General features: G+C 46.4%; 1 protein-coding gene across 3 annotated transcripts in view; it reads right to left on the bottom strand.

Moving 5' to 3' along the window:
- LOC125010253 (ephrin type-B receptor 1-B) overlaps positions 1–26,393 on the bottom strand; it is a 148,135-nt gene that overhangs the window by 46,645 nt on the left and 75,097 nt on the right. For all 3 annotated transcript variants that reach the window (XM_047588715.1, XM_047588717.1, XM_047588716.1), the window contains exons 4-5: positions 10,867–11,022; positions 4,133–4,468 (exon numbers count right to left, since the gene is read on the bottom strand). In XM_047588715.1, coding sequence (XP_047444671.1) covers positions 4,133–4,468; positions 10,867–11,022 — 492 coding nt within the window. The remainder of the gene's footprint in view (positions 1–4,132; positions 4,469–10,866; positions 11,023–26,393) is intronic.

The raw sequence follows: 26,393 nt of genomic DNA, 5'->3' as shown, positions 1-26,393 counted from the left end.
GAGAAGACCGTGCCAGTGAGATCAGAGAAGTGGTGGGTTTAGGCCGAATGAGATACCAGTCATGAGACTTGTGGGCTTTTGTACTAGTGCACCGTTCGCCACAGCGGCCTCACGTCGGAGAAGCAAGGTGTCACAAAATATGGAAATGATGCAAATATATAGTCCTCATCTGTGGCAGAAGTATACTGCACATGTCCAAGATGGATTACATAAGAAGTGTTTTTACTGTGTGACCACCATATACATTCTATGACCATTTTAATAAATGTGTGTCTCCTACTCCTTAAACTAAAGCATACAATATAAAAAGGCAACTTCTCTGTCACTACCGTAGATAAATAAATTCAGGCCAGGCGTGAGTGATAGCCTTGGCGGGGGCAGTATATAACCTTTGCGCATCTGTGTGTGTATCTCCTGGAGAGCAAAGGCCGTGAATGAACTCCTAAATCACACTATTGATCAGTCCTTCCTCCCAGACACACGGTGGGATCGAGGGGCAGCTAAATGGCCTCTTTGGTGATTCACACTAAATCCCTTCAACACCCCCCCCCCACACACTCTTCCCTTACCTCCATTATTCCCTCCCTTATGCCTCCTCATCCACACTCTACTTTTCCTCCACACACCCTTGTCCCTCCACGGCCAATTTACGCCGTAACCCCTTTTAACGACGGCTAGTATTTTGGGGGTGGCCGTGGTTTTCTTTAATCTCGCTAGATTCTAAACTCACGCCGTGTCAAGTTGAGAAAAGGCAAAGGCTGCGGTGAGACAAGCGCAATTTTCTTTGTCCAAAAGACGTTCAAACCTGATCTCGTTGTGTGAAAATCAGAATGACTTATTCTTCTATGTCAATCAGGAAATTTTGCTTAGGTTTTGGGGATCAATGACGGTATAAAAAAAAGGGGAAACGGGCATGTAAAATGAAGCCGGCCCGTATCCGTGCGTGCAATATGCAAAGAGGGTGGATGAAATGGAAAATAAACAGCAAGGTATGTTGATTAACTCTCTCCTAAGCAACCATATTACTCATCTTCTTACTCATCTTTGCACGTGACACAGAGGAAAGGCAGAGCTTAACTGTGCTGAATTCTTATAGAAAAACATAGATGTTCTTCTTTAAAACAGAAATATGGTTTATTTATTGTATTTTATTTTTACTAACTGCAGATAACGCAGTTAGTAAAATGGCTGCAGACATGAGCTCACAAAGCTGCCGGTGCTTTTACTAGTTGCATGTGTAACATGCACCGATCAGCCACAACATTAAAACCACTGACAGGAAGGGTCCTGTGACAATGTGATGTTCTGCTTGGAAAGCTTTGGACGTGGCATTAGTGTGGATGTTACTTAGACACGTACCACCCACCTAGATCCCCCCACCCCATAACAGTGACTCTTCTTAAAGGCAGCAGCCATCCCCATGAGGCTGCTGCCTTACTGATCAAGTATCTGTAGGATGTACTAGAATAAGCCTGATCCACAGAGACCCCTCCTCCTCGAAAGGCCAAAGGCCCCCCACTGACAACGTTATGTTTCCAGACACTGCAGGACACCCTCAGAAGACCCATGTCCATTATCTGGTGAGTCACAGCTGTCCTGGAGTCATCTACATCTACTAGAGATCTACACAAGGTTACGAAGGTGGTCATAATGTTATGCCTGCTTGGTGTGCAGTCTTGTGTGACTCCTAATTTCCCTGCAATAGAAGTGGAGAGCGCAAAGTTAGCGAGACCGTCGGACTACAATAGCCACATTAATGGGGAATGCCGCACGTCAAGTTGAAATTAAACTGTCATTATGCTGAAATTCATTCCTCTGCAGTTTTACAGAACACCTCTGGTTGCAATTTAGTTTCCATAGAGGCTGCATTTTGAGCAGATAACAGGATTTTGAGGCACAGAGTGTCTTCATTTTTAATTTTTGAAGTTCATTATGGACATTAAACCCTCCTGGATACTCCTGCGTCATCACCGGCCTGCTGTTAAAACCCCCCGTCGAAACCGGGAACAGTGCAATTACCTGGCTACAAAGGGGCCACATAGGGCTGGACACAGGCCTGGCAGATTACTGGCAGACACCTCATTACTGCAGCAGACTTCCACAATAGGCCCGGGCATTGCTTCTTCTACATCTATCTGTCAAGTGTACTATTAGCCTGTCAAATGGGGACAGTCAGCACCATTAGGCCACCTTGATAATCAGACCTATTTACTCCCTCATTTTCCTCTCCTTCACTGTCACGGTCTCTCAGGCTGGTGGAAGAAAAAAAAAAAAAAAAAAAAAGAGGAAAAAAAAAAGCACTCAATTTCTCCATCCTGCCTTGTCTTCCCTCCCACTCCTCCTGACCCATTCTCAGACAAAGACAAGTTCAGCTGGTCATTATAGTCCTCAGAGAGTCGTTGTAATCAAATGCGGTATGCCCTCCACCAACTCGGCCAAATTTAATTTCAAGATGTACTCCTATACAAAGGGGATCTGGATAAAGCAATTATTATTTAACTGGTCTCTGAGATAATTTTAAAGTAAGTTCATTCTGCAATTAATGTGAAAAGGGAATAAATTGGAATTCATTCGACATGAGGTATTCCATCACTGGACCAGACTGTATTTGCGGAGCGCTCATCTTTACGGGACATGAAACATGACGTAAAATATCAAAGTGCACGACTAAGCTAACCGAGCTCGTTTCTTTACGGGAACTCTGCCGGTATGAATTCAAACAACTATCTCACGTCTTCTGCCACGGAGTAACTCCACTTTATGCCTGTTATTAGGTCCCACAGGCTGCGATTTTCACGGTCTGTCCCATTCACAGAAAGAGAAAAACCAAGAGAGCCTCATTTAAATGTTTCACTTGGCCAATGCTCGTCCCTTGATAGGTGGTTGTGTGTACAAGTCAAACATATACGAAAGAATGGAAAGGGAAAAAAAAAAGGCTGCAGCAAAAAAAAAAAAAAAAAAAACGACCATCAAAGACAATATCCTCGACCTGTCATTTCCAGTGAATGGGCTCAGCTCCCACCACGGGCGCAGTTAGAGGAGGAACTCACACATGCAAGTACAAACGTATAAAGAGGCAGACGAGGAGAGGGAGCAGGAAAGATAACAGCACGGAGGTAATTTTCATTGGCGCAGACCCAGCGAAGACGAAACGCTGACGGACGCATGGAGCACGGAAATGCCGTCTGTCCACGTATTCGCCTTTGGCCGGTCACTTCCGATTTTACATTTAAGCACTGAAGAGTGAACACACTCCAACTCTACAGGTTTTCAGAGACGAAGGCTAGATTCGGCGTAAATTTTTACAATCACGTTTCCTGTTGTGTTCTGTTAGGCACGGACGTGTGTCGGTGTATAAATCTGAGGCTTTAAACACAGGTTTGTTTCAGTGGTGCGTTTCTGTGAGCAGAGACGCTCGCTGTGCAGCACGTCTCCGAAAACAAAGTCTCATTAAACAAAGACGAAGAAAACAAACATGTCAGTCGGCGAATCATCAATCATCCTTCAACCTCCAGTTGGGAACCGTAAGAACAAAATTGTAAATGTCCTCGCCGCTGCTCGTGGAGGTATGTTTACCTTCACCGATTTTAAGAAGCTTGAATTCCTTCCCAGTTAGAAATGCAAACCGGGGCTATTTCTATCAGACAGGATTTGATGTGTAAACAATCTACAAAGGAAAGAGTGCGGTGAACTGTGCTTGTCCTGCCGCAAAATGTAACAAGCTGCGTCTCGGGCCTGGGAGTGAACTCCTTTGCTGTGTTTTTAAAAGCGAAAGCCATTACTTTGAATCAGGGAAGGGGAGCCTGCATGTGTGGCTCACCTAACCATCTCTCCTTCCAGCTTCCAGCCTTCATTATTCACGCTGCCGCAATGTGAAATCGCCGAAGCCCCGGAGTCAGCTAAGCTTTAAATTTTGAGTCTGAATGTGCATTGTGACAGTGTTCTTTTGAGGTGAAGCGATTCACATTTTTCAATAGTGGAAAATCCGCTATTTCACGAACGCAAAATAAAACAGGACCGGAGGGAAACCTTGCGGAGAGGATAGTTAATAAAAGAAACACGAAAACAATAATGAAAATCCAATTCATCATCATCACTGAGATCATGACGCCTAGCAACAGCGGCCACTTACCGGCCTGGTTGGTGGTGATGTCTATGGTGACATGCTGTGCCGGGTACGGGCTCTTATTGCTGACTCCATTGACGGCCTGGATCTCAAAGCTGTAGAGGGTGTGAGCCAACAGGTTGCTGATGAACACCCTGGTGTCTGTCAGACCCAGCTGCCGAGGAACAAAATCCACATTGTCATCGCAGTGGGAACACGAGCGCCGGTCGGTCCGGCACTTCTTGCACACGATGTTGTAGACGACGTCGACGCGGCCGCCCGTCTCCCGCGGAGAATGCCACTCAAGGATCACCGACGTCTCGTTCACAATGGAGATCACGTTTCTTGGGCTGGATGGGACACCTAAAGACAGAGGAAGATTACATAAGACAAGTTTGAGATTATCCATTTCATATACACTTCCTAACATGTTGTAGGTCTCTCTTGTGCCTCCAAAACAGTTGTGACTCATCAGAGAATGTCAACACACGCGTCACTGTCCGCAAGCAACTTGCCTTCCTTTTTCAAATTTTGTTCCATTTCCAGCACAATTGGAATGCTAATTTATTCCATTCACACCTAGAGAGATCATACAGCGAAACGTTTATGTCCATCAAACATTGGTTATTTAGCGAAACGCAGCGTTGCATGGAGTTTCTTATCCGAGTGGCTCAGGGGATTCACGCTCCCGCTCACTCCCTCCGCAGCCTGCAGCCGGAGCGAAGGCGACATTCAGAGAGAAATCAAGAAATAATAAAACTATTGTTTTGCCTGAGTGGTGGTTTAATATCAGGGCGCGGAAAAAAAAAAAAAAAAAAAAAAGTGGCTCGTTCAGCCCCGCGCAATTCGGAGCACAATTCTTTGAGAGTTAAAATCTGTTCAAATGGCAGCGTTGGGTTTTTCTTAGCTGAGACCGGGTCCCCGCGGCTGCTTAGCGGCAGCTCTTTCTTCTCAGATAGCAGACTAAGATGAAGCTCGCCAAAGCCCTCAGTCAGTTCTTAGGGCGAGTGAAGCAGCCCCGCAGAGCTGATCTGCTTCATATAGCATCATCTTCATTGTTAAAAAAAAAAAAAAAAAAAGAAGTTAAAGAAGTTACTCATTTTCAGATACGCTACCGCCGAGAAGCTAAAAATTCACTCAATCCTAGAAACCCTTTGAGGAATCACTTTCCTCATTAACTTGTCTCACATACCTACGAGAGAAAAATATGACAACAAAAGGAGTGCATATAGATTTTTAAGTACACTTAAAAAAGCATACAATAGCTGCACATTTCTGTGGGAATAGGGAAGACGGATGCAGTCAACACAGACACAATTAATCATCTTTGCTGCGAAGCCTTGTGGGATAGACCTGGTGAGCTGGGACAAAGCAGCCCAGCAATAAAAGGATGAGGGAACGGCACTGTTACGGCCGCAGCCTCACCTCAGCGCCTCAACACCGGAGAGGTCAGCGACAGGAAGGGCACGACCTCCATAGTGTGATTATTAAGGTCCGGCCGAGAGGACAGATAGCGGCGCAAGCGCGGGGGTCACACGGCACACATTCGATCCACGGGTGCGACCGGGAGCTTCGTATGCGGAGGGAAAGTACAGGCGGAAAAAGAGCGCGCGAGGGGAATTGGAAGCACTTTAGTCGTCTCCCTTGGGATCCGCACGACATGCACTTCACATGTTATCCACGCAGCACGCCTCCTCTGCATCATCCATCACGCACGTGCACTTGGCCCCAAACTCACATGGCTGCGGAAAAAAAACAATGCAAATCTGCTCATGTGGAAAATTCGTGTAGCACAAACGCACCACCTGAACTATCAGCCTCCGTGTATTTGTGCTTGTTCCGTCTGTATCAGTGCATCGACACAACGCTGCCACAGCAAAATAATGCTTGGCTGAGGTGTGAACAAGATGTCACACTCCTTCATCCCGGTTGCAGGCGGCCTCCACATACACTGATCAGGCATAGCATTATGAACCTGCTAATACTGTGTAGGTCATGGACATGGGCCTTCTGAGGGAGTCCTGTGGTGTCTGGTAACAGGATGATTTGTGCAACTGGACTATGCTCAAACGAAGAGCTGAGGTGAAGAAGATTCTGAAAAGGGCTGGCACACAGTCACCTTCTTAGATCCATCGCCTTTAAACAGATGCGGCAGCCATTGACATCGGCTAAGTACACTGACAGGAAAGCGCGCCGCAAAGTGAGCACGGTTTCCCAGAAAACACTGGACAGCGAGGCAGAAATGCACCGGGAAGGAAATAAAGATCCAAATGATGTGCCTTTTTAAGTTGAATTAGCGGAGATACTAATGGCCCATGGGCGACGAAAGCGGTGAACGCACGGCTGCATGGCGTCCACACGTAACAACAGCTCCGTCACCGCTGCCAACGCTGTGAGTCACGGGAATAGTCCGTGTAAGCTGTTTACGTGGCAGCATAAAGACGCGAGGACGCCCCGGAATAATCGTGTTTACCTTATTTTTCTGACATGTCATGTTTCTCTAGTCATCCCTTTATTTTTACATTAAATATAGTTCTGCAATATTCTCACGATGTATTAAAACTGAAAAGGCATTATATATATAAAAAAAACAACTAACTAATTATCTCACCACCTTTCTTTGCACGTCAGGTAAATATGCACCCCCGGACTTGTAAGTGGGGTCTTCACATAAACAAAACACACAAAAGAGCTAAATGTTTACTTGGATGTAATATGCATGAAAGCATAACTCGGAAATGAAACAAGTCTAAAGACTTTACACGAGCATTGTGATCGTAATGTGCTAACATGGTAAAAATGGCTTTCAGCACGACACGCACTAAGATTGTGCACGATCATTTTGTCTCCACAGTTTGTAAAAAAGGTTGCCACAGCCCACATGCCACAACATTATAACCACTGACAGGAGATGGAAATAACATTGACCATCTTGTGACGTACATGTGGACGTTACTGAGGCATGTGCCACCCACCGAGACCAGACCAGGCACCACCACCCCACAGTAATGACACTACTCGATGGCAACAACCATCCCCAGCAGGATGCAGCCTGACAAACAAAAATGCTTTAGAAACAACTAAAAAAAAACATGAAAAACAGCACAAGGTGTTGACCTGGCCTCCGAATTTTCCAGATCCCAAACTGATCAAGCATCTGTGAGATGCGCTGGAACCAGCCTGATCCACAGAGGCCCCTCCGCTCAGCCCATTGGACTCAAAGGCCCCCACTAACATCATTCTGTTGAGTGCCCCGGTGCCAAAATTAAAAATATCCACATGGTGCATACTCATCTATCCTTTGATTTCTCCGGCGTTCCTCTCCTTTCAAACCGTTTGTTGTTATGATGTGAAACAGGCCTTGAGGGACCGACACAATGTCCCCGTGTGGAGATACCGATCGCCGCCAGAAGGGGTGGGTGAAAGGAAGAGGAGTTGGCGAGACATGAAATAAAACATGTTGTAAGGACTAATGCGGTTCTTTCTGAGAGATTGGGGGAGCCGTAGACGGAGTGCTTGCGACGCAGCCTGTTAGCTGAGGGTCAGTTTACAATGCCTTTTCAGAGGAGGCGTAAATGGAATATGCGGCGGCCATATCACGCCATACAATAACTCCGAATGTTCCATGACTCTGCATGTATTAGGCATTGTATGCGCCAGAAAGGCTGGCGTTAATTTCTTGGAACATGCGTGCATGAATGTGCACGGCAGTTTTGAGCATTATGTCTTCCAAGCCAGTACAGGGATTAGAGTAGGCCAGAGAATTACCTTGACTTAGCTCCATTTACTACTGCATTACAGAGAAAGGAAACTGGCCAGCTGAAGGCTAAGCTGTGGGAAGCGCCCTCAACTCGGTCCAGACGCAAAGTGAGAGGAAAAAAGTCGAAGAAATGAACAGAATTTTTATGCACTTTGACAGCTTACTCCCCTTTCTCTTTGAAAAAAAAAATAAGTAAAAAAATAGGAGAAGAAGGAGTGAATAGAAAAGCAATGAGGAACAAAACTAAATGGGACGGCGAGGAGGATGAAAAAAAACGGATAACCTTGTCTTTTCAGTCAGGAAGGGTTTTGTTTGTAGTACTAGGCACAGACACGGTTTGACAGGGCTCAAGGAGGCTTTTGGGGGACAGGCCACAGATATGAATATTGAGCGGGAGCCATGAGATCCGGAGCCAATGTGGTGCACACAAAGAATGCAGAAACACCATCAGATACATGCCATTTTCCTCCCCGTTCCCTATATTTACGCTGATTCAATTACATTCCAGAGATTTTCATCGTGAACTGGTTAAGGCTGGCAACGGTGCTGCAATTTCCAAGATACAAACATGCACATACAGCAAGTTTTTTTTAAACAAAATAACACCGTACTGTGTCTGTGTAGGACATATAATATTTCTAGACCTTCAGCTTCATATACAAATATTCCGTATTCAAATATTACCTTTTCCACATCCTTCTAGCAGCTTTTTCTTTCCTATCCCCACCATTTCTCACACCAGGCTGCTCAGTCTCCCCACTACGGACCAATAAGCACTGGTTTCACCGCTTGACTCCACTCAGTTACCACTCAGCTTGTCACTCTCCTGCTCTGACTCACACACTGAGAAATAATAATTAAAAAAAAAAAAAAAAAACACTTGGCCAACATGCTGCTGGAGCTGTATTCTTTCACACACATGCGCACCCGCGGGGAAAGAAGGGATACGTCAGATTGGGCAATGAGGGACAGGAGGGGGATGGAGCGAAATGCAAAACCATTGTCCCAAAAGTCCCAACTACGCTGGGAGGCCTAGCCAAGATGAGTGGGCTTCACACGGCGAGACAGAGCGCTTGTGGTGCTCCTTCCCTCGGCAACGGACCGGAGTCCCTGAAGAAGAAAAAAAGGGGGTGGTGGGGGGGTGTGGGGGACTAGCGCGAGGCCCCCCTACTGACAGAGCCGTGCACTGGACAATCCATCAGCAAGCTAATCAGACTGATCTGGAGCATACAGGGACCTGCGCCTCTGATGCCAGCAAGAAGCGCTTAAGCTACAGCTTCAGCCGCTACAGACTGGCCTGATTTAAGCTACTCTCGCAGTGCTCTTATCAGGACCCCGCAGTATTAAAGAGATTCTTACTGGGATGATCTCGCTGGCCCTCCCCTGCTGAGCTCCAGGGCATCCGGAGCATCAAGCTCAGCTACTACTGTATGACTCAACCTTCAGAAGAAAGCTCTGACGCCTGATAACATAAACTGAGGAGCGACTGAACTTTCATACGATGCTAAAAGTGGCGTTTTTTGTGTGGAGAAAAAAATAAATAAACGTGGACACAGTCTGTTGCAATGCACCAGAGCGCAATGTGTACATTTCACCTTCACAGCGTTTTTTTTCTTCTTGTTTCATGTCAGGGAAAGTTCAGATTAGATAAAGAAATCACTCCAATCAATAAACAACAAACATTAAGAACAAAACAAAGGACAGATGTTGAGCAGAGGTGGGGGGAAAAAGGACAACATCGATAAAGGAGATAAGAAAGAAAGGAAAAATGTAGCCCGGCTACATTTGGAAATCAAACACAGACTACAGGGATCTGTTCAGGATCGTCAGTGGGGAGCTGCTGCTGGAGATTGCTTGGGGAATATTCAAGGCCTCCGGGTAGAGGCAGATGCCGCAGCTGATGGAACGTTCACACATCCGCCAGAGAGCGACGTAGTATACCATGGGAGGGCAGCGGAAACTCAAGGTGAAAGAGGGGTGTCATCCACCGAGAACATCTCAAGCCTGAAGGTGTGGACGGCCAGACTGGGGAAGCATTCAAATCAGGAAGCCATGCTGCACGGGGGTTCCTCTGCAGCTTTAAGGCACTTACTCAAAGCTATAAAAAGGATACATGGCGAAAGAGGTGCAATGAATACACATTTTAGCTGCGAAGGCCACACGGCTGCTAACTGATGAGGGAAGTGGTGTGGTCCTGAGCCCATTCCTGAGGCCAATTAACTAGCTCCATGTGAATAAATCAGGACTAAATGAATACATAACCACACCAATAATGCTTCCAGGTCTGCTGTTGTGAGGAGAAGAAACCATTACGACGCTCCCCAGCGGCAGCGGAGGCAGATAGGTAAACAAACTTTTTGGGGTCTAAGCTCTCCTCCTGCATAGCTGTGCGTCGGCGGGGACGACAGGAAGGCTTAGCATATTGCTTTTACATCATATTAAGATAACCATGATGCTGCGAGAGGCCTTATTCGATCTCCAGCGGATAACCACGGGACAGTGTCGAAGCTTCGCAGCATCTGCCCGAGTAATTAGGACTTCAGGGGATGATACCAGACAGACAGAGAGAACCACAGCAGAAACCGAGCGAGAGGAAGACAGACAGGGAGAAAGATAACCGAGGGGAAACGGAGAAGAAGCTCACTGACACAGACGTCTACGGTGCAAAGCCTTGCGTTGTGATTATTATGAACCGACCGAGAAGACACCCCAACAAGGACTTTTGGACATGTGCTCATTTAAATGCTACTGCCGCGTGCGCTGCTTTGATGATGGACACAAAGGAGACACAAAGGCGGCAAGACGGAATAAAATGTCACTGTGAAAGTGGAACGGTGTATACGCGCAGCCAAGTGCATTCAATATTAATGTCACATATGCATTTACACTAACGTGGATACACGGACACGCCAATTACCCGTTCTTGTCCTACAAGTAGCGCACGACAGCGCTGGTGCGCGTACAACGATGTGTACAGCAGTGTCATGTATTGTACACTCACTGGTGCAAGGTTCATCCGGCTGATCGGCGTCTCCGCGGTAGTAGCCATTGCGACACACACAGATGGTGGCAGCCTCGGCGGTGGAGCGGCTGTTTGGAGGGCACTGGAGACAAAGACCGGCACCTTGGGTTGACTTGAACGTACCCGGCGGACATGCTGTAACAAGAGAAAGATGCGGTCAGAAAAGGAACGAAGGAAAAAAAAAAAAAAAAAGAATCCACGAGCCAGGCACAGTGCATGAGCCGGGGTCGGCGTCTGATGTATGTGTTAGCTGGAATGAATGGATTAAGCATTTTATTATGCATATTATTATAGAGCTGCTGTAAGTAATTGGAAGGTGGAAAGTTCAGCTTGATAGTCAAAGCCTATGAGTCTCTGCCTATGTTAGAAGGTCAGTTACATTATGGGTAGTATAAAACTGGTCAGGTTAAGTGACTAACCACTAACCATCTATCCATCCAATGCAACGTTCTTCTGGGAAACTTTTGGACTTGGCATTCCTGCGGATGTTACTTAGACACGTACCACCCACCTAGACCAGTCCAGACACCCCCACCCCATAGCAATCAAGACACTCCTTGATGGCAGCAGTCGTCCCCAGCAGGACTCCCTCTGATGAGCCAGTGAACTCTTTTTGGAGCCACCAGGGAGACCTTCACCATATTAGGAAGGCGGTCATAATATTAGGCCCGATCAGTGTTTATTGCAAACTTTATACACCTTTAACTTTTACAACTTTAACTTTTTTTAGATTCATATTTTATGAATTGTATTGTATTCTGCCACTGCAACACAGCAATTTCCCTGGCGGAATCAATACAGCATATCTATCCATCTATCTACCTATCCGTTCCTTGCTTGTCTGCCCAGACACTTCCAGCGCTGCTTTATCCGCCAGACAAAAATGAGAGTGAAACAAAATGATTGATTACGTACGGCAAAGGCATCTGGCAAAGGTGCTCAAAGCCCGGAAAAGATGACTGCACCGCGTGTCAACATTTGTGCATACGCACGCGCGCACACGAAAACCAAACTTGCGCTTTACAGCGGCAACCTCGGTCCGGACAACTCGGGCGCGATGGCTCTGCTCAAAGGCGTGCGTAATTTTGAAAGAAGACCATGATTATCAGTAGAGGCTTATTTACAGCTGTGGAAAATTATGAAATCAATGGATTGAGACTGACTATTGATTAAAGGTTCAATTAAAATTAGACGGACATACTGGGGGAGTTTGTCCACACATCAATTTATACCCAGTTCTACCCTGTACAGGTCTGATTATTCTGTTAAATTGTATGTGGTGTGACATGCAACTGTATTACAGCATCAAACGGGTGAGACAGGAGGGCCACAGAGCAGAATATCACACCCTGGGAGGTTAGAACAAGCTCTGATGACCCTGAACATACAGCTAGCAGTCATGCAGCCAGCTTTTATGAGGTCCTTCCGTGACAAGAAATCACGCAACGCTCTTGCTGGCACCACTTTCGACGAGGCTGCAATGATGTGTAGGAGTTGGCAATTTTTAAAGCCCACAGTGGAGGACAAAGATTATTGTGGCTGATATCACTGTGCCTAAGCACAGGCAATAACCTAATCCATTTACCCTCATATCCCGAAAGAATACAAAGCTGAAGAGTTTCTCCACCGCGTGGAAGGATTTACTGACTATAATAACTATGATGAATGTGCAAGATTTTAGCAGGCTTACTGATGGGGGACCAAGCTGTGGTGTGCTGCACTCCATCGGGGGAGGGGTTATAAATTTAATGGGACAAGACTGTGTGTATTTGCCTGGGTAAAAGATTTCAAAGGCTCGTCTGTGGATGACTGCGAAGTGTGCTCACCTAAAGCACTAAAAGCAGTACGTAAAAGAAGTGGAAGCGCTCTGAAGAAGGGGAAAAAACAAACAAACATGCAGCCAAGGTAAATATCAAGAAAAAATATGGTTATAAGCAAAAGTCTGCAGAGAAGGAGAGAGGTGATCGCAATGATGAGCCACCGGCTGAGCCAAGTGTTGCGAATGCGAAAAGCGGGATTCAATTAAATCAGCATAAAATTTGCTTAACGAAAATGATTGTACTGTATCTGACTAAGAGCTTTTTATTTTAATATGAAGAGCTTGGTAAATGGAGAGCTATTTAAAGCACCAATGACAAGGAGTTGGCTTTTCAAACAGTGGTGAGTGCCGGGTTCTATGCGAGAAAACCTTTAGACCTTTGCATCCATAAGGCTTTAAGTTTTAATTTAAACAGGCGCGCTCGATTAAAATATGTAGCTTGGGTTCGGTAGCCGCACTTTATTTCGCGGTTACAAGGGGCAGGTACCCAGTTTTTATGACCCCTCTGTTCATACCAGCCAGCCTCACTGATGGGCTGTTAGTGATGGATAGACAGATAAAGAAAGAGTGCGAAAGAAATCAAGCGGAGGAGAGAGCGGGGCCCTGCACAAACGCAACTCAAGCTGCTTCCCGGCCAGCGGCAGTCCTTCCAGCTCCTCTGGCGCGGCTGGCAGACACACCGTAACAGAAGCTAACTGACTGACCTCATGTCTAGTCACACAACACTGTCCACACACAGCCAGACCACCACATACAAACACACGACCCGACCACAACAACCACAAAGGGATCCGGAGTCAGTCTTGAGAACTACAGATGCGTTTATGGAAGATACTTCTTCTTCTTTTTTCTCTTTTTTTTTTAATCTGGAAGACGTCTGCAGCCTCCCTTGAATCATAACACCTAGACTCCTTATGTGATGGAAGCTATCCCCTTCAAATACAAGAACACTGAGACTTTTAAAAGTACTCCCCGGCCATAAGGAGAAGCGCAGACCAGCTGCCGAGCCGCTTTATAAAGCAATAACTTCCGACAAGATCTGAGATTACAAGATGATAAAACACAGATCAAAAATTCATTTTTAGCAGGAGAAGGGGGAGAGGGAACTCATGTGTGATCGTCTTTCTCGCATAAAACTCGAGGGGAGCAGAAAGCAACGCGCATGCAGATGGTCATCTCACACAAGTAAGCAGGAAAAGCCTCAAATATATTGCTTCGCTCGTATGAAAAGGGGGGATAACAATAGGTTGTTCAGCGTGCGTTTAATGGCGCGCGAGCAGAATATGTGCATTGGGTTGTGCCCCCGGGGCCGCGTGTTTACAGACAGAGAGCAGCTAGCCTGGACACTCATAAATGGCCAAAAGTGCAGAGAAGAGCAGATGAGGCTGTGCTGATTCAGCTGTCTGAGACGGCAGCGCCGCGAATGCGCCTCAAAGCCAGCTCGCCAGCCAAATAATGCACGTCCTCGCTCTCGCACAAATGCCCCAGCGCAGCACAATGCTGGGGGAAGCGCTCTCAAGCCGGCGTCGCCGCCGTCCCTTTCCCCGACAATGCCTTCCCTCAACTGATTTACATGGCGACACATGTAACCGCCGCTGACCTCATTAAACGAGATGGCGCGCCCACATTTTCCGCCACTTGACTTGAATATGTTCAACAGAACCTGAGATAATTTAATGCCTCTCCTCGCGAGGGGAGCGAAGATGCTGCGATCAGCGTTACGGGCAGGGAGATAAGTGACAGCTGGGCAAAAACAAATAGGCAGCCGCACACACACACACACACACACACACACACACACACACACATGCGTGTGTGTACATGCAGACACTCCAGACACAACATAAGATAGATGTCTGGCTAGATTATAACTCCTACCTTGGAGCTGAGGCTCTTTCTCTAATTGACACGTAATGAGTGCGTGAATCGTAGCATTAAACTCATTAATTAACTGCTTGCTGATCTGCCTCGGAGTGAGAGGGAGGAGAAGAAAACACATATGGGCGAAGAGAGGAAGGGAGAGTGTGCGAGACAGAGCGATGTGGATAATGTTCGCTGACTCTCGAAGGTCTCTTTCTAAGGGCGAGCGGCGGTGGGCTGAGGAGCGTCGTGCTTCATTGAATTTGGAACCGAGCCCAAAGTCTTTTCTCTTGATTTGTGAATATTTAGATTGGAGGAGGCCAGGAGTTCCCGTACCACAGACAAAAAAAAAAGGGCGCACAGACCCCTCACTCATCAAATGTGTTGGTTTTCAGAGACGGGAGGGGATAGAACATTAGATCAACAAGCAATTACTCGACCCGGTGGGAGAATAACCCACGACTGAACCGGCTGCATGCAGAAACAAAACATCCATCCCTTTCAAGTGGTCCCTGCTGGCTCCTCTCCGCATTGTTCTCTCCTCCTCCTCCTCTTCTTCTTCTTCTCCCCTCTCCCGTACCCTTACATCTTTTTTTCTTTGGTCGTCCCACCGGTAATGAATTGCTCCATCTCTTCTCCCACCTTGTTCCGTCAGCGTCTTGATTGACGGATTTGAAACTATGTTAAGGAAGGCCTTCCAGGTCCTCCTCTCCCCGTGCCTCCGGCTCATTCTGCTGACAGAGTTATGGCAGCTGTGCATCACCGCCCACACCTCATCACCTGTGACGAACTCATGCCATGGCGGGCCTGACCGCCAGAGATGAGGAGATGATCTCCTCGCTGTCATTTTCCCAGCTGGAAGCAGTCAACCCGAAAAGGAGCGCGACCCGAATATGAATGTTGAGCACAAACAGGTACGCCGACCCTCTTTCAGCACAAAGCCATAGCGTACGGGCTGGCCACAACAAACACGGGAAACGCAGCGATACGAGCTAGTCTCCGTGCCGGGGGTTAGGCTAACCAACATGCTGCGCCGAGCGTATGTTATGGCGCACGCTGCAGGCAACTCATCACACGTGGAAGCACAAGGGCGCTGTTTCACGTGAAGCGCGTGTGTTGCAGTTCGAAAATGTGGTTTCGAGATGTAGGAGTAGCGGAGCCCACGCGACGAGAAGGACATCAGCTTGTCACGTAAGAATCGCCTGGTGTGTGCAAGATAAAAAAAAAAAAAAATGAAAAAAAATGGAGGAGCTAGAAATTGCAGAAGGCCAATCCCAAGGATTATGACCAAGGTGGGATTTTAAATGGCTTTCCTAGTCAAACTCCATCAAAGTTACAGTACGCTATGTCATCCCCTGACTTTTTCCGTAGGCATCGCTCTGAAGTGTGTGCGACGTTTCAAAGGCAGGGAGGGCCTGGCAGCAAATTGGGAAAAATGCAATCGAACGCATGAAGCATTTGGTGTGGAACGGTACGCGATAAACCTCAGATCTCTTGAAGAGCGTTCCATTGCGTAAAAGCGAGATACTCGATAGATATTTTCTTTTTCACTAGTTCTAGCTTCAACTGTGTCTGTCTGAGGGTTTAAAGCAGAGAATGTGCGTGACGCACTGAAGGGCAAGTTCTGAACTACTATCAGTGATCCTTAAGTACAATTGTTGGCCCCACAATACACCCTTGACCCGGCACCTCATCCATCACATGGGATAGATCAGAGTCTTTGGAGGCATTGGAGTCATGCATACACCCACTCAGTCACCAACACTCATGCAGACAGGCTTATGATTGGGTCAAGACCCCGGTTGACCCCCATTTCAGCACTTTGCTGCTCAGCCACTCAGAAAGGCAACGCTTTCAAACCACGGGAGGCTGCCTACGTGCCAAGTGCATGCCCGCACGTATTTGTTTGCACGACAAATCCACGAATCTCAATCAAGTGGTGAAATGAACACGTTTGCCTGACGGAGGGGACGGGGGAACGTGGCAGGACAGCCAACATCTTAAAACAAAAAAAACAAAAAAAAAGGAAAGGCAATCAGCGCCGCAGCCTATTGGTATTCAGTCTCGCTCTTCTGTCATTGTTCATTTTCCAGCCACAATCCACGTAATGAGCTGCTTTTCCAACCCAGGTGTTCCATTCCTTTGCAAGGTCATTGAAAAACACAATACAATTATTTGAGGCCGAGGCACCGGTTGAAACAAAGGCCTGTCAGAATCGTCAGGAAATGCCTGCAGGATATTAAAAGTCAGGGTAAACTGCCTTTTAGGGTTATGATTTATTCATTTACAGGTTCGGATTTAAGAGCAATTTAGCATTTTTTTTCTCATAAAGATGCCATCACACAGGGAGACCAAACAAAAAAGATCTGGGACTGCAACGCATGTAACTGTTCGGCTTCTTTTTTTCACCCGAAGGCATCCAGGGTTCACGGTGGTGACATCACTTGGCGCGTCTGGTCAGTGTAAGTTTCCAGTATGCCCTGTCATCGCCTTCTAATCTCCAAGACAGAGGGAAGGCAAGGGGGTACGAGGGGGCCGGAGTGGTATTCTCGGGAATAAAGAGACGGTCAAAGGAGCGCGGCGCTCAAAGCATGCCTCGTCTGCCTTTGTTAGGAGCCGCGGCGCTGAGGAGTTCCACCCACAGAACACTCCCCCTGATCATTAATCATCCGTCCATTCTGGCCCTGTCAGAGCCTCGCGTCCGGGGCAAAACACGCAGCTACACCCACCGCCACCCACACACGCATAAATTTTACACGCACGCCTAAACTTTCTGCCGCCTTCGTCCTCTTGACCGCTCATCTTGACATACCAGGCAGAAAAACAGGAGCGTCTGACGCTGCAGAAATTCGCAGTGAACAATACATAAACCCCCCCGGAGACAGGCTGAGATATCCTCCAATTAGGGCTCAACACAAGGCTGTATAGCCGTGTAGTCGTGTATGAGAACAACGAAGGGATACCTTATACGGGGAGCGTCTACGGAAGGGAATCTGCATTGCACTTCAGTTTCGGTGGTTCTATAATATTCAGATAATAATATATTCAGTGGGGGTACATGTGAATTTGACTGGCTTCAACAGAGGGCAGTGCAGCAGTGAAATAACTACAAGATGAGACTGTGTCCAGCTCGGGAAAATAAACAGGCCTGTGTGTGATTTCTCCGTAATATTCTGTTTGCCTCGCATACGGATGTGAAATCCAACAGTCTGACTGCTAATGCTAATGAACAGAGCATGTGTCTGCTAGACAATGAATATAGGAAGACACATTCTGTTCAAAATTAAGACGTGTGCGAGCGCGTGTGAGAGCCTTAACAAGCCGGCGAACAATTTAGCAGACAGCCCACGCCCCTGGGCAGGCTGTTACCATGGCAACCTCACAGCCAGTATTTTTTTGGCCCTCACTTTCCCTTTGAACAGCCGGCCAATGACAGACCAGCCGACTGGGAAATCTGGCTTACTGAAAGCGCATGCACGGCCTGTGTGTCTGCATACGCGCGCGTGTGCGTGTATGATATAGATCAAGAGAAGTATATAATCTTTGTGCTCCATACAGGCTCATCATAACCAAGTGCTGCATTGGCACTGGTTAGCTGCATCTCTGCATCGTGCCTGGCACGCTGAGGTTCGGGTCAGCGTTATTTCCAGGAAGACGCGACCACGTGCCAAGGCGCCGAGGATGCGTTTCAGATGGAAAGGCGGTCAGGGAAAAGCAAAGGCGGACGAAGGTATTTCGGGGAACGCAGCTAACGCCGGCGGCTGGCAAGGTAGAAGGGGAGAACACGACCCGGAAACATATCGTCACGCATGTGCTTGCACTACAATCTACACTGTAATCAGAAACTAACAGGGGACTGACCGGGCTCAATGCCCGCTGCCAACTAACGGAGAGAAAAACACGGGGCACAGCAGCGAGACGGAGAGCTACTAGATGAAGAGGCAGCTCAGCCTATGTGAGCACCGAGATTTCATTGTCAGTATCTGATTGCACAGTGACTGCAGCATTGATGCCATCAATCTAACTCATGAAGCAATGGAAGTCACCAAATCCACCTCCACTACCAAGTCATTTAGACGCGTTATTGTGGCGTGCGAGGGCAAACTTGGGCGTCAAATGAAATCCGACTCACTCGCAGGAGCAATATCTACGAGTACCGAGATCAGCTCCTGTGTACTTGTCTACGGATAATGACTTCAGATCATCAGCAGGCAGTCATGGGCTCAGGCAGTTACCTTGTGGTTCTGTCGCACGGTGAATAAAGTATATGTCCCAAGAAAAATGCCTTTCTCTTTCCTACCACTCTAAGTTCTGAGAGACCATTAGCTTCCTCTGTCTCAGCACTTGTCTCTTTTAAAACGGATCTAGCTCATTAACTTCATGGCCAGATCAATTAATCTATAGCAGTTAGCCAAAGATGCCCACTCTAGCTCTTTCTGCTCCTTTGCTGTTGCTTTGCTCAACAACGTTTATTACGTTTACGTCCTTCAGACGTTTTTTTTTTTTTTTTTTCCTTCCGTCACAAGGAAAGCAACCTAACGAGCGGCTGTAGTCACAAACAATAAGTCAACACACTGGGATATAATAAGGAAGGAAGGGAAACAAGAAATAGATTTTTTCCCCAGTGCAGAATTAAAAATGAAGGGGACACAAAAATGGAACGACAAAGAAGTGAACAAATCCGTTCGGCGGCAGTTGGGCTGTTATCAGTCAGTTTGTCTGTGTAGCTTTATTTAATGCATGAAATGCCCCGGCCCAGGTTTTTGTTATTTGTTCACAAAGTGTGTAATTGAAAGTTAGAGGGAATGTGGACAAAGATTCAGAAGGTTGCTCCGAGCTATTAGATTACTTCATAGATTATAGCGGCTCTGGATGGGCGTTTTAGTGATATAGGGCTATAAAATGCACAGCGCAAACAGATTTGTTTTCATTATCATTTCTCAAAAAGATCAAGCAGAAGGCTTAAAAAAAAAAAGAACCAACAACAAGAAGCATATATTTTGTTAATAAGTGGAGATTAAATTATTAAAAGATCATTAAGCATTTAAATATTTATGGAGGCTTTCTGCTTAGTTACTTATTAAGCATTAAAGCAATAAACCTCTGATATCGAAAGCGTAGGAAATATTGTGTGTGGAACAGCTGATTGTGTTGTTACCATCTCCTTCATTCCTGCCAGTGAACTAATTAAGACAAATAATCGATGCATTCATTGATTTGGTGAGTACTTGTCTCATATATCCTTAAAAAATAATATTTGGCTTTTTTCTTTTTAATATCCGAATATACTCTCAAGTGTTTTCGGCACAGCTTGCGCCTGAACAACTTGAAACGATGTTGGTTTTATACACATCAGCACAACCAGATAAGAGGATGCACTGAAGCACAATCTAAAGAACTAGAAGCACAGCAAGGAGACTTGAATTTTTTTTTAATTCGCATGTGAAGATTAAGACTAATATTTGACCTAAAAAAAAAAAAGAAAAAAAAAAAAGAAAAAATGGAGATGCAAAAATAAATTACTGAGCCATTAGATCTTACTTGGCGGTTTTAATGCTAAAATGCTGTGAGAATTGTTCTAGCATGGCTTAACAGCATCCTAAAATACCGGGCCCCCTGGCTCAGAGTTGAGGACCCGCTAATGAGCGTAGAAGCCTGCGGAGGGGGGACGACGCGTAATTAGGAACGTAGGAGTAGAGATGAACTATAAAACAACTGGAAAACAAAGGTCCCTTCACTGTTTACTGCTACCTAATTTGATTCCTAATTGAGCGTACGTAACACAATGTTCACACCAAAAAAGAAAATCTTCGGCAAAACTGCGCAGCCACGGCAGAGTTGCTCAGTAGTCTCTCTTCAGTAATCTCAGAGGTGCCACGTAGGAGCGCTGTGTGTGCATGTGTCCGGCCCGTACGCTGGCAGTAAGCACCTGCGGCCTCGCACTAACGTCACAGGTTAGTAGAAAAGTGGACTCGGATGTGGAAGACAAGAAAAAAAAAAAGTACATGAAGGACATGAGGCTACGCTTAAGCTAATGTTCTGTCGCATGTATTAGGAAGGTGGTTGTAATGTTATGCCTGATCCGCGTACATCACCGTACTCCAATGAAACAGCAAAGTTTAATTCCAGGCAGGAAACAAAAGTGAGTGTCTGTATCTTTAGTTTCTGCACGTCTGGAATAAAATTTCTGAAAGTAAAACAACATCTGCACCCATTCCCAAACGTCTCAGTTTTCGGGTTCATTAAATGCAAAAGGTGTTTAAAAAGGTTAAACTACTAGCGTGGATGTAGCTTAGGTCTGGTTTTCGGAAATTGAATAGCGAGAACGGAACCTAACATTGGACTGCATCACCAACACTGAAAGATGGAAAGGCGAAAGGGGTGATTATTGGAAGGAAGAGTTGGCGTGAGCACCGGTAACGGTGAGGTTACCGGGAGCACCGCGCTGTGGGGCGGCGACGACATCAGCGAGCGCAAACGCAGCCACACCACGGCAAAACATTCACAAACAAGACCTCCCTCCAGCTGTAGCGTATCCGCTGTTCATCGCCCCTTGTTGCTTTTATGCCTAATGGGAAGTAATGATAAAATGTTCTGCATCAAAAGGAAAAAAGCACAAATTATGTGTGAAGCGTGGGAGAGCAAAAGTGACCGGAATGAGGGAAGCAGAGTGTGAGAAAAAGGAGACAAAGCGAAATGGGGAAGTGAGAGCAAAACAAAGTGAAAAAGCACTCAGGAGTACATCTTGTCACTCAAAATTGCTGGTGGCAGAGTCCCGCAATGTGTGTGGCGTGCAAAGCAGCCATTTCTCATTACATATTAAGTGATGTCGGGGGTATTCATTCTAACAGAGAAAATACGTACTTGTAGAGTAAAAAAAAGAAGAAAGACAAAGACTGTAGAGACTAAAGCAACTGTCCTATCTGTCCTACTTGATGCAAACAGGTTCACTCATCGTTGAATGGGTGTGCTTTCATTAGTACATAGGAAAATTCTGTTGACATCAGGCCCGGGCATGACCACAGAAACTCAAACGATGAATGACAGGCATGGAAGTGCTTACACTGCACCAAAACAAACAGATGCGTTCATCGCGTATTCCTTTGGATGGCGTGAACAAACGGAGACTGACCCCATTTCCCGGCACGCAATGCACCTGTGAAATTCTCCAAAGGTGACCGGCATCGCAGCGCATCTATATTCATGTCATATTTACATCTCGCCGACTCCTCCGCCGCCTTATCAGCGCGCTGCATCCCCCTTCCAGACAGGAAGAGGCGCACAAACACAAGATGATGCGGTGTGTGTAACGGCGTGAGCGCGAGCGCCCAACCCACCTGTCCGGATCTGGACGGTGCTGACCTTTATCGGACGGGCCTGTTCAATATGCCAAGAGCCGTGGAACTGGCACTCGTGTGTGTTATGTTGCGTTTGAAATGTGCGTGCTTAAAAGGGGTCCACATGGGACCTCCTCCTGCTGCATGAATGCACTGTCGAACTGAAGGAAACAGGAAGTTACTCATTAAGCTGAAGAGTGGATGACAGACGGTGGATGGGTGTTGATGATGGAGAACAGTCCCTTACATGTTATAGGTGTTTGAGGAAATACACGTTCATGTTTGTTTAAATACCAATGTTTGGCCTTTATGAAGGATCATAGCCGAACCTGAATATACAAATATAGATTTGATTTTTCCTCGTTAGTTTATTGACATACCTCCCGACATACGGAATGCAATATCAGGCTATTTATAACGTACAGTATATGGGCTCAGCAGACATTAGGCTGGCAGGGACACAACTGTTTCAGAACCATGGACAGCGCTGTTTGTGCGACAACAATTATGCGGATACATGTGTAAATTAATCACGACGATGAATGTGCAGGCAAACACGTTTGATCCAGGTCGACTCATCTGTGTCCCCTTTGTAGCCGACACAATGAAAAAGGTTAGAAATACCTATAAATGCAATTAGAACAGACGATCTAAATCCATAGTCTCCACATCTAACTGTAGAAGGACTAAAGTCAAGGAAATGCGACCTAATCAGACAGTTAAAAAAATAAATAAATAAATACATGAAGAATGGAACGAATGCTTTGCAGCTGGAACATGAGTCAATCACACCTGGTGTGAGACGTAAGTAGTTCTGTTCACAGTTCACAGTTCACAGCCTTCTATTAAAAGTGAGTTTTACCATGTCACTAACACCTTCGTGTTTGCTCTGGAGGTTTCATGCTCGACTTAAGACCGGATTTTGTAAAGCACCTTGAGACAATTTGTGTTGTTATTGATGCTACACAAATAAAATTGAATTGAACTGAATAAGTAGCCTCCGGCTCTTTTGACATTAAGAGGGCTGCCACTGACAGCGATCTTATGGGCCAGTTTTTTTCCAGTCCATAAATGTATGCATTTTGGATATTATTCTATGCGTACATCCATTACTTTGGTTTTGTTTTTTTATGTCCGCATGACATCCATTGATTTGCTGCTTCAGTTTTTTTTGGGGAGGAAATGAACAAAGGCAAATTCCAAACAGTCAGTGACTTCATCAGTGGAGCGGTGCTTTGCAAGACTCTTCTTGCACAATGAACAGCCTCAGTAAAAACAGCCAGGGAGAAGGAAAAAAAAAAAAAAAGGGCACATGGACTTAATGTTTAATTGTGCGTACAGTCTGTGCGTGTGTGTGTGTGCGGTATTTCCTTTAATCGTGCGAGGGACAAATCCTCATTTGGTCATGTGACATCTTGGACTTTGAGAGAGACATCAACACCTCGCGCGGCAGAGAATTAACGGGAAAACACAACACAGCCAACAGGATTATCTGTATAAATGGCGGAGTGCCATTAGCGCGAGGGTTTAGCTCCAACAAGGTACAGTAGCACAAATGTGTGTTTGTGTGCGCTTCAAAGACGGAGACGCGGTTTGAACGTGTACATTTATGTCAGACACGCAGCGCGAAAGACAATTCTAGGCTGGAATTTTTGAACACTGCAGCACTACATTTGAGTTGATAATGACTACATTTTAATTGCACACAGCATTGCGGTAGGGTTCCAGATGTTGGCTAATGCCATTTACTGATTTACTGCTCATCTTACATGTTCACATTCATCACCACTGGAGCCTAAATCAAGCTCAAAAACATCTCGACACGGTGCATAAATTAATACACATATTTATGCGTAACTGCATAAACAGGGTCAAATAAAGATAACATGCACTGACATCATATATGCATGACTGCGCACACAGACACACACACACATGCAAAAGTCTGCAAAAGTGCATCTCCGAAAGGTGTGTTGCATGTTAACAGTTATGGTCCAGTTCCTCTTGTCACAGTGTATACACACACTACATTTTTCATGCAAATGTTATGTAAAGCCCAGTCAAAACTCATGCGTGCATGTTCGCACAGATGCGGAAAAATTGGATTTTAACATTAACGCACACGGTGTGTACTAGGTTACAGGGAAACCATGGGTGTACACACACACACACACACACACACACACTTTAAAACACACCTTCCCTGGGCAGGACATATTGGATTAGCAGCGATTTTTTTTCTTGGGTCCGTCTCCGTGGTGCTAGATTAAATGCCATTCCCACTTTACTACAGATGGCTCGGAAATAAATCATACTATCCATACACGCACACGTGCACGGTGCGGATACACGCAAAAACTGTTCGCGCGGCGCAGACGCGCACACACACACACGCGAGCAAAAAAACACATAAATACAGTCAAATGCTCGCACGAGGAGATATATAACATGTTGGCACACCCAAACACTAAAGCACCTGTACGGTCCAGCGCGTCTGCTCTTTGTATTTCAATCACTGAATCGATGGGTCTAAATTGATTGTAGCTGAGCAGGGGCCAGAGATGTTCCCCCTGGCTCACTGCCCTGGCCCTCTATTGATTAGATCTGAGAGAGCCAATTGCTTTCACACTGGATTAAGGTGTTCCGGGGCAGTGAGCAGGGAGAGAGGAACGGGGGTAGAGAGACGGAGTCAGAGCGGAGGAGAGGCGGAGAGAGAATAAAGCTCTGCGGCCTCAGAGATGCAACAACAAAGCACTTGAGATCAGGCCAACAACATCACTAATTAGTTAACAACCCATTTCAAGGAAGAACATAGGAATGGTTTGACCACGTAAGCACACCAACACGTGGGCGTTTTCACACATGCGTGAGGCGCACGGAGGGGAAATCATCACAGCTCCCAGCACTTTTGAATTAGAAAAGCGATCTATAAACTGCATATCTGAATCATTGTACACATGCAAACCTCATAACACACAAACTCGCTCCGTCTCTCTCTCTCACACTCACACACAGACACCTTTGTGTTGCAATCCATCAGATCAGAGGGCGCTAAAACAGATCAAGGGTATAATCTCATTTGACCCTGGAGCTAAGAAGCCCAGGGCAACAGCATGGCACTTCAAAGCTTCAGTTTGTTACACATTCCAGCTCCGAAGTCTTACGCACTGCAGCCGAGAGGAATCAAACCAAACTTTACTATCAGCCGGCATCACAGGATCTCTTCTGGCCTGGATCAAACGATAAACTGCGAGGGATGGATAAATCTTTTTTTTTTCTTCTTCTTCTTCTTCTACTTCTTTCTCCGGTGTCTGTCTCTCGAGTTTGCGTTCATCTTTGTCACATCCGTCTTCCACTGGGGGCAGCGCTGAGCAGGACGTCCTCTCAACAGCCCGTCACTCCTCCCCTCCGCGCAACAATTAGCTGCTGCTGTTAAAGGCTGCATATGGAATAATAGGAAGGGAAGGAACGGGGCTAGGGAAGGCCTCCAGCCAGAAGACGAGACCTTTTCTCCGGCCGAGGCCCCCCCTCTCAAAACATCTCCACAATGGAGGGGCATCCAATCCAGATTAAGCGCTTATGGAAATGAAGAGCTGTGTGCATAGGAAATCTGGACCCAGGTCGCAAGAGCCGGTAAAAAGGCCCCTCAGTCTGAGTGCTCACGAAGGCGTTTCTTGGGGTGCAGCGGCCCTATTCACACGGCATTAGAGGAGTAAAAGCCTCACATTGACTGCGCAAGTTAGGCAAGCCCAGTGTGCATTTGGTTAATACCTCCATTGTGTCCCACTCCCTCGATGACTGCTCGCCCAGCAGAACACGAGAGGCGCAGGACAGTGGCGGAATTAAAGAGGCAGAAAAGATGAGATAGAGAAAGAAAACAAGGACGGGAGGGGAGAGGATTTACTGGGCCATTCATGCCGTGAGGCACACACAGGCATGCTTATGCACACACTCATATGCACTTACACACGGTGATATAGTTATAAAAAAAGGCTGCTGTGTGTCCCGTTTGTGGGAATCTGACACGACACTTGGCCGACACATTAAACTTGTTTGAGAGGCAAGAAACCCAACAGACGCGCAGAGCCAAAACACATAATGATAGACCAACCACGGTAGCCAGCAGCATAAAGGTCAGCTTATGGGGAAGCAAGAGACAAAGATAGGTAAGGTGAAAAGAGACAGAGACACACACACACACATTGTGAAACTGACTGAGCGTAGGAGCATGTGTGCTTTGTGTCCCTATCACTATCTGTTTGGTTCATTCCCCAAAGGGTCTTATTATGCTCCGGACTGGCTTCAACAGAAAAGCTCTGTCTTTGTATCTCATCCCGTCCAGCTACCCCGGAGAACATTCTAGACACAGCAAATCCATTTGTTTGTCATCCATAGCTGGACTAATCAGATATCATTCTCTCTGAGAAGCATACCACTGTGCGGCCTGGGCCAGCGCTACAGCAACGCCGGCCCGGCGCTGCGATAGCATC

This window comes from Mugil cephalus, chromosome 7 (assembly GCF_022458985.1).
Source record: "Mugil cephalus isolate CIBA_MC_2020 chromosome 7, CIBA_Mcephalus_1.1, whole genome shotgun sequence".
Taxonomy (NCBI): Eukaryota; Metazoa; Chordata; class Actinopteri; order Mugiliformes; family Mugilidae; genus Mugil; species Mugil cephalus.
The sequence above is the reverse complement of the archived record's forward strand: the minus strand, read 5'-3'. Positions and strand labels throughout refer to the sequence as shown.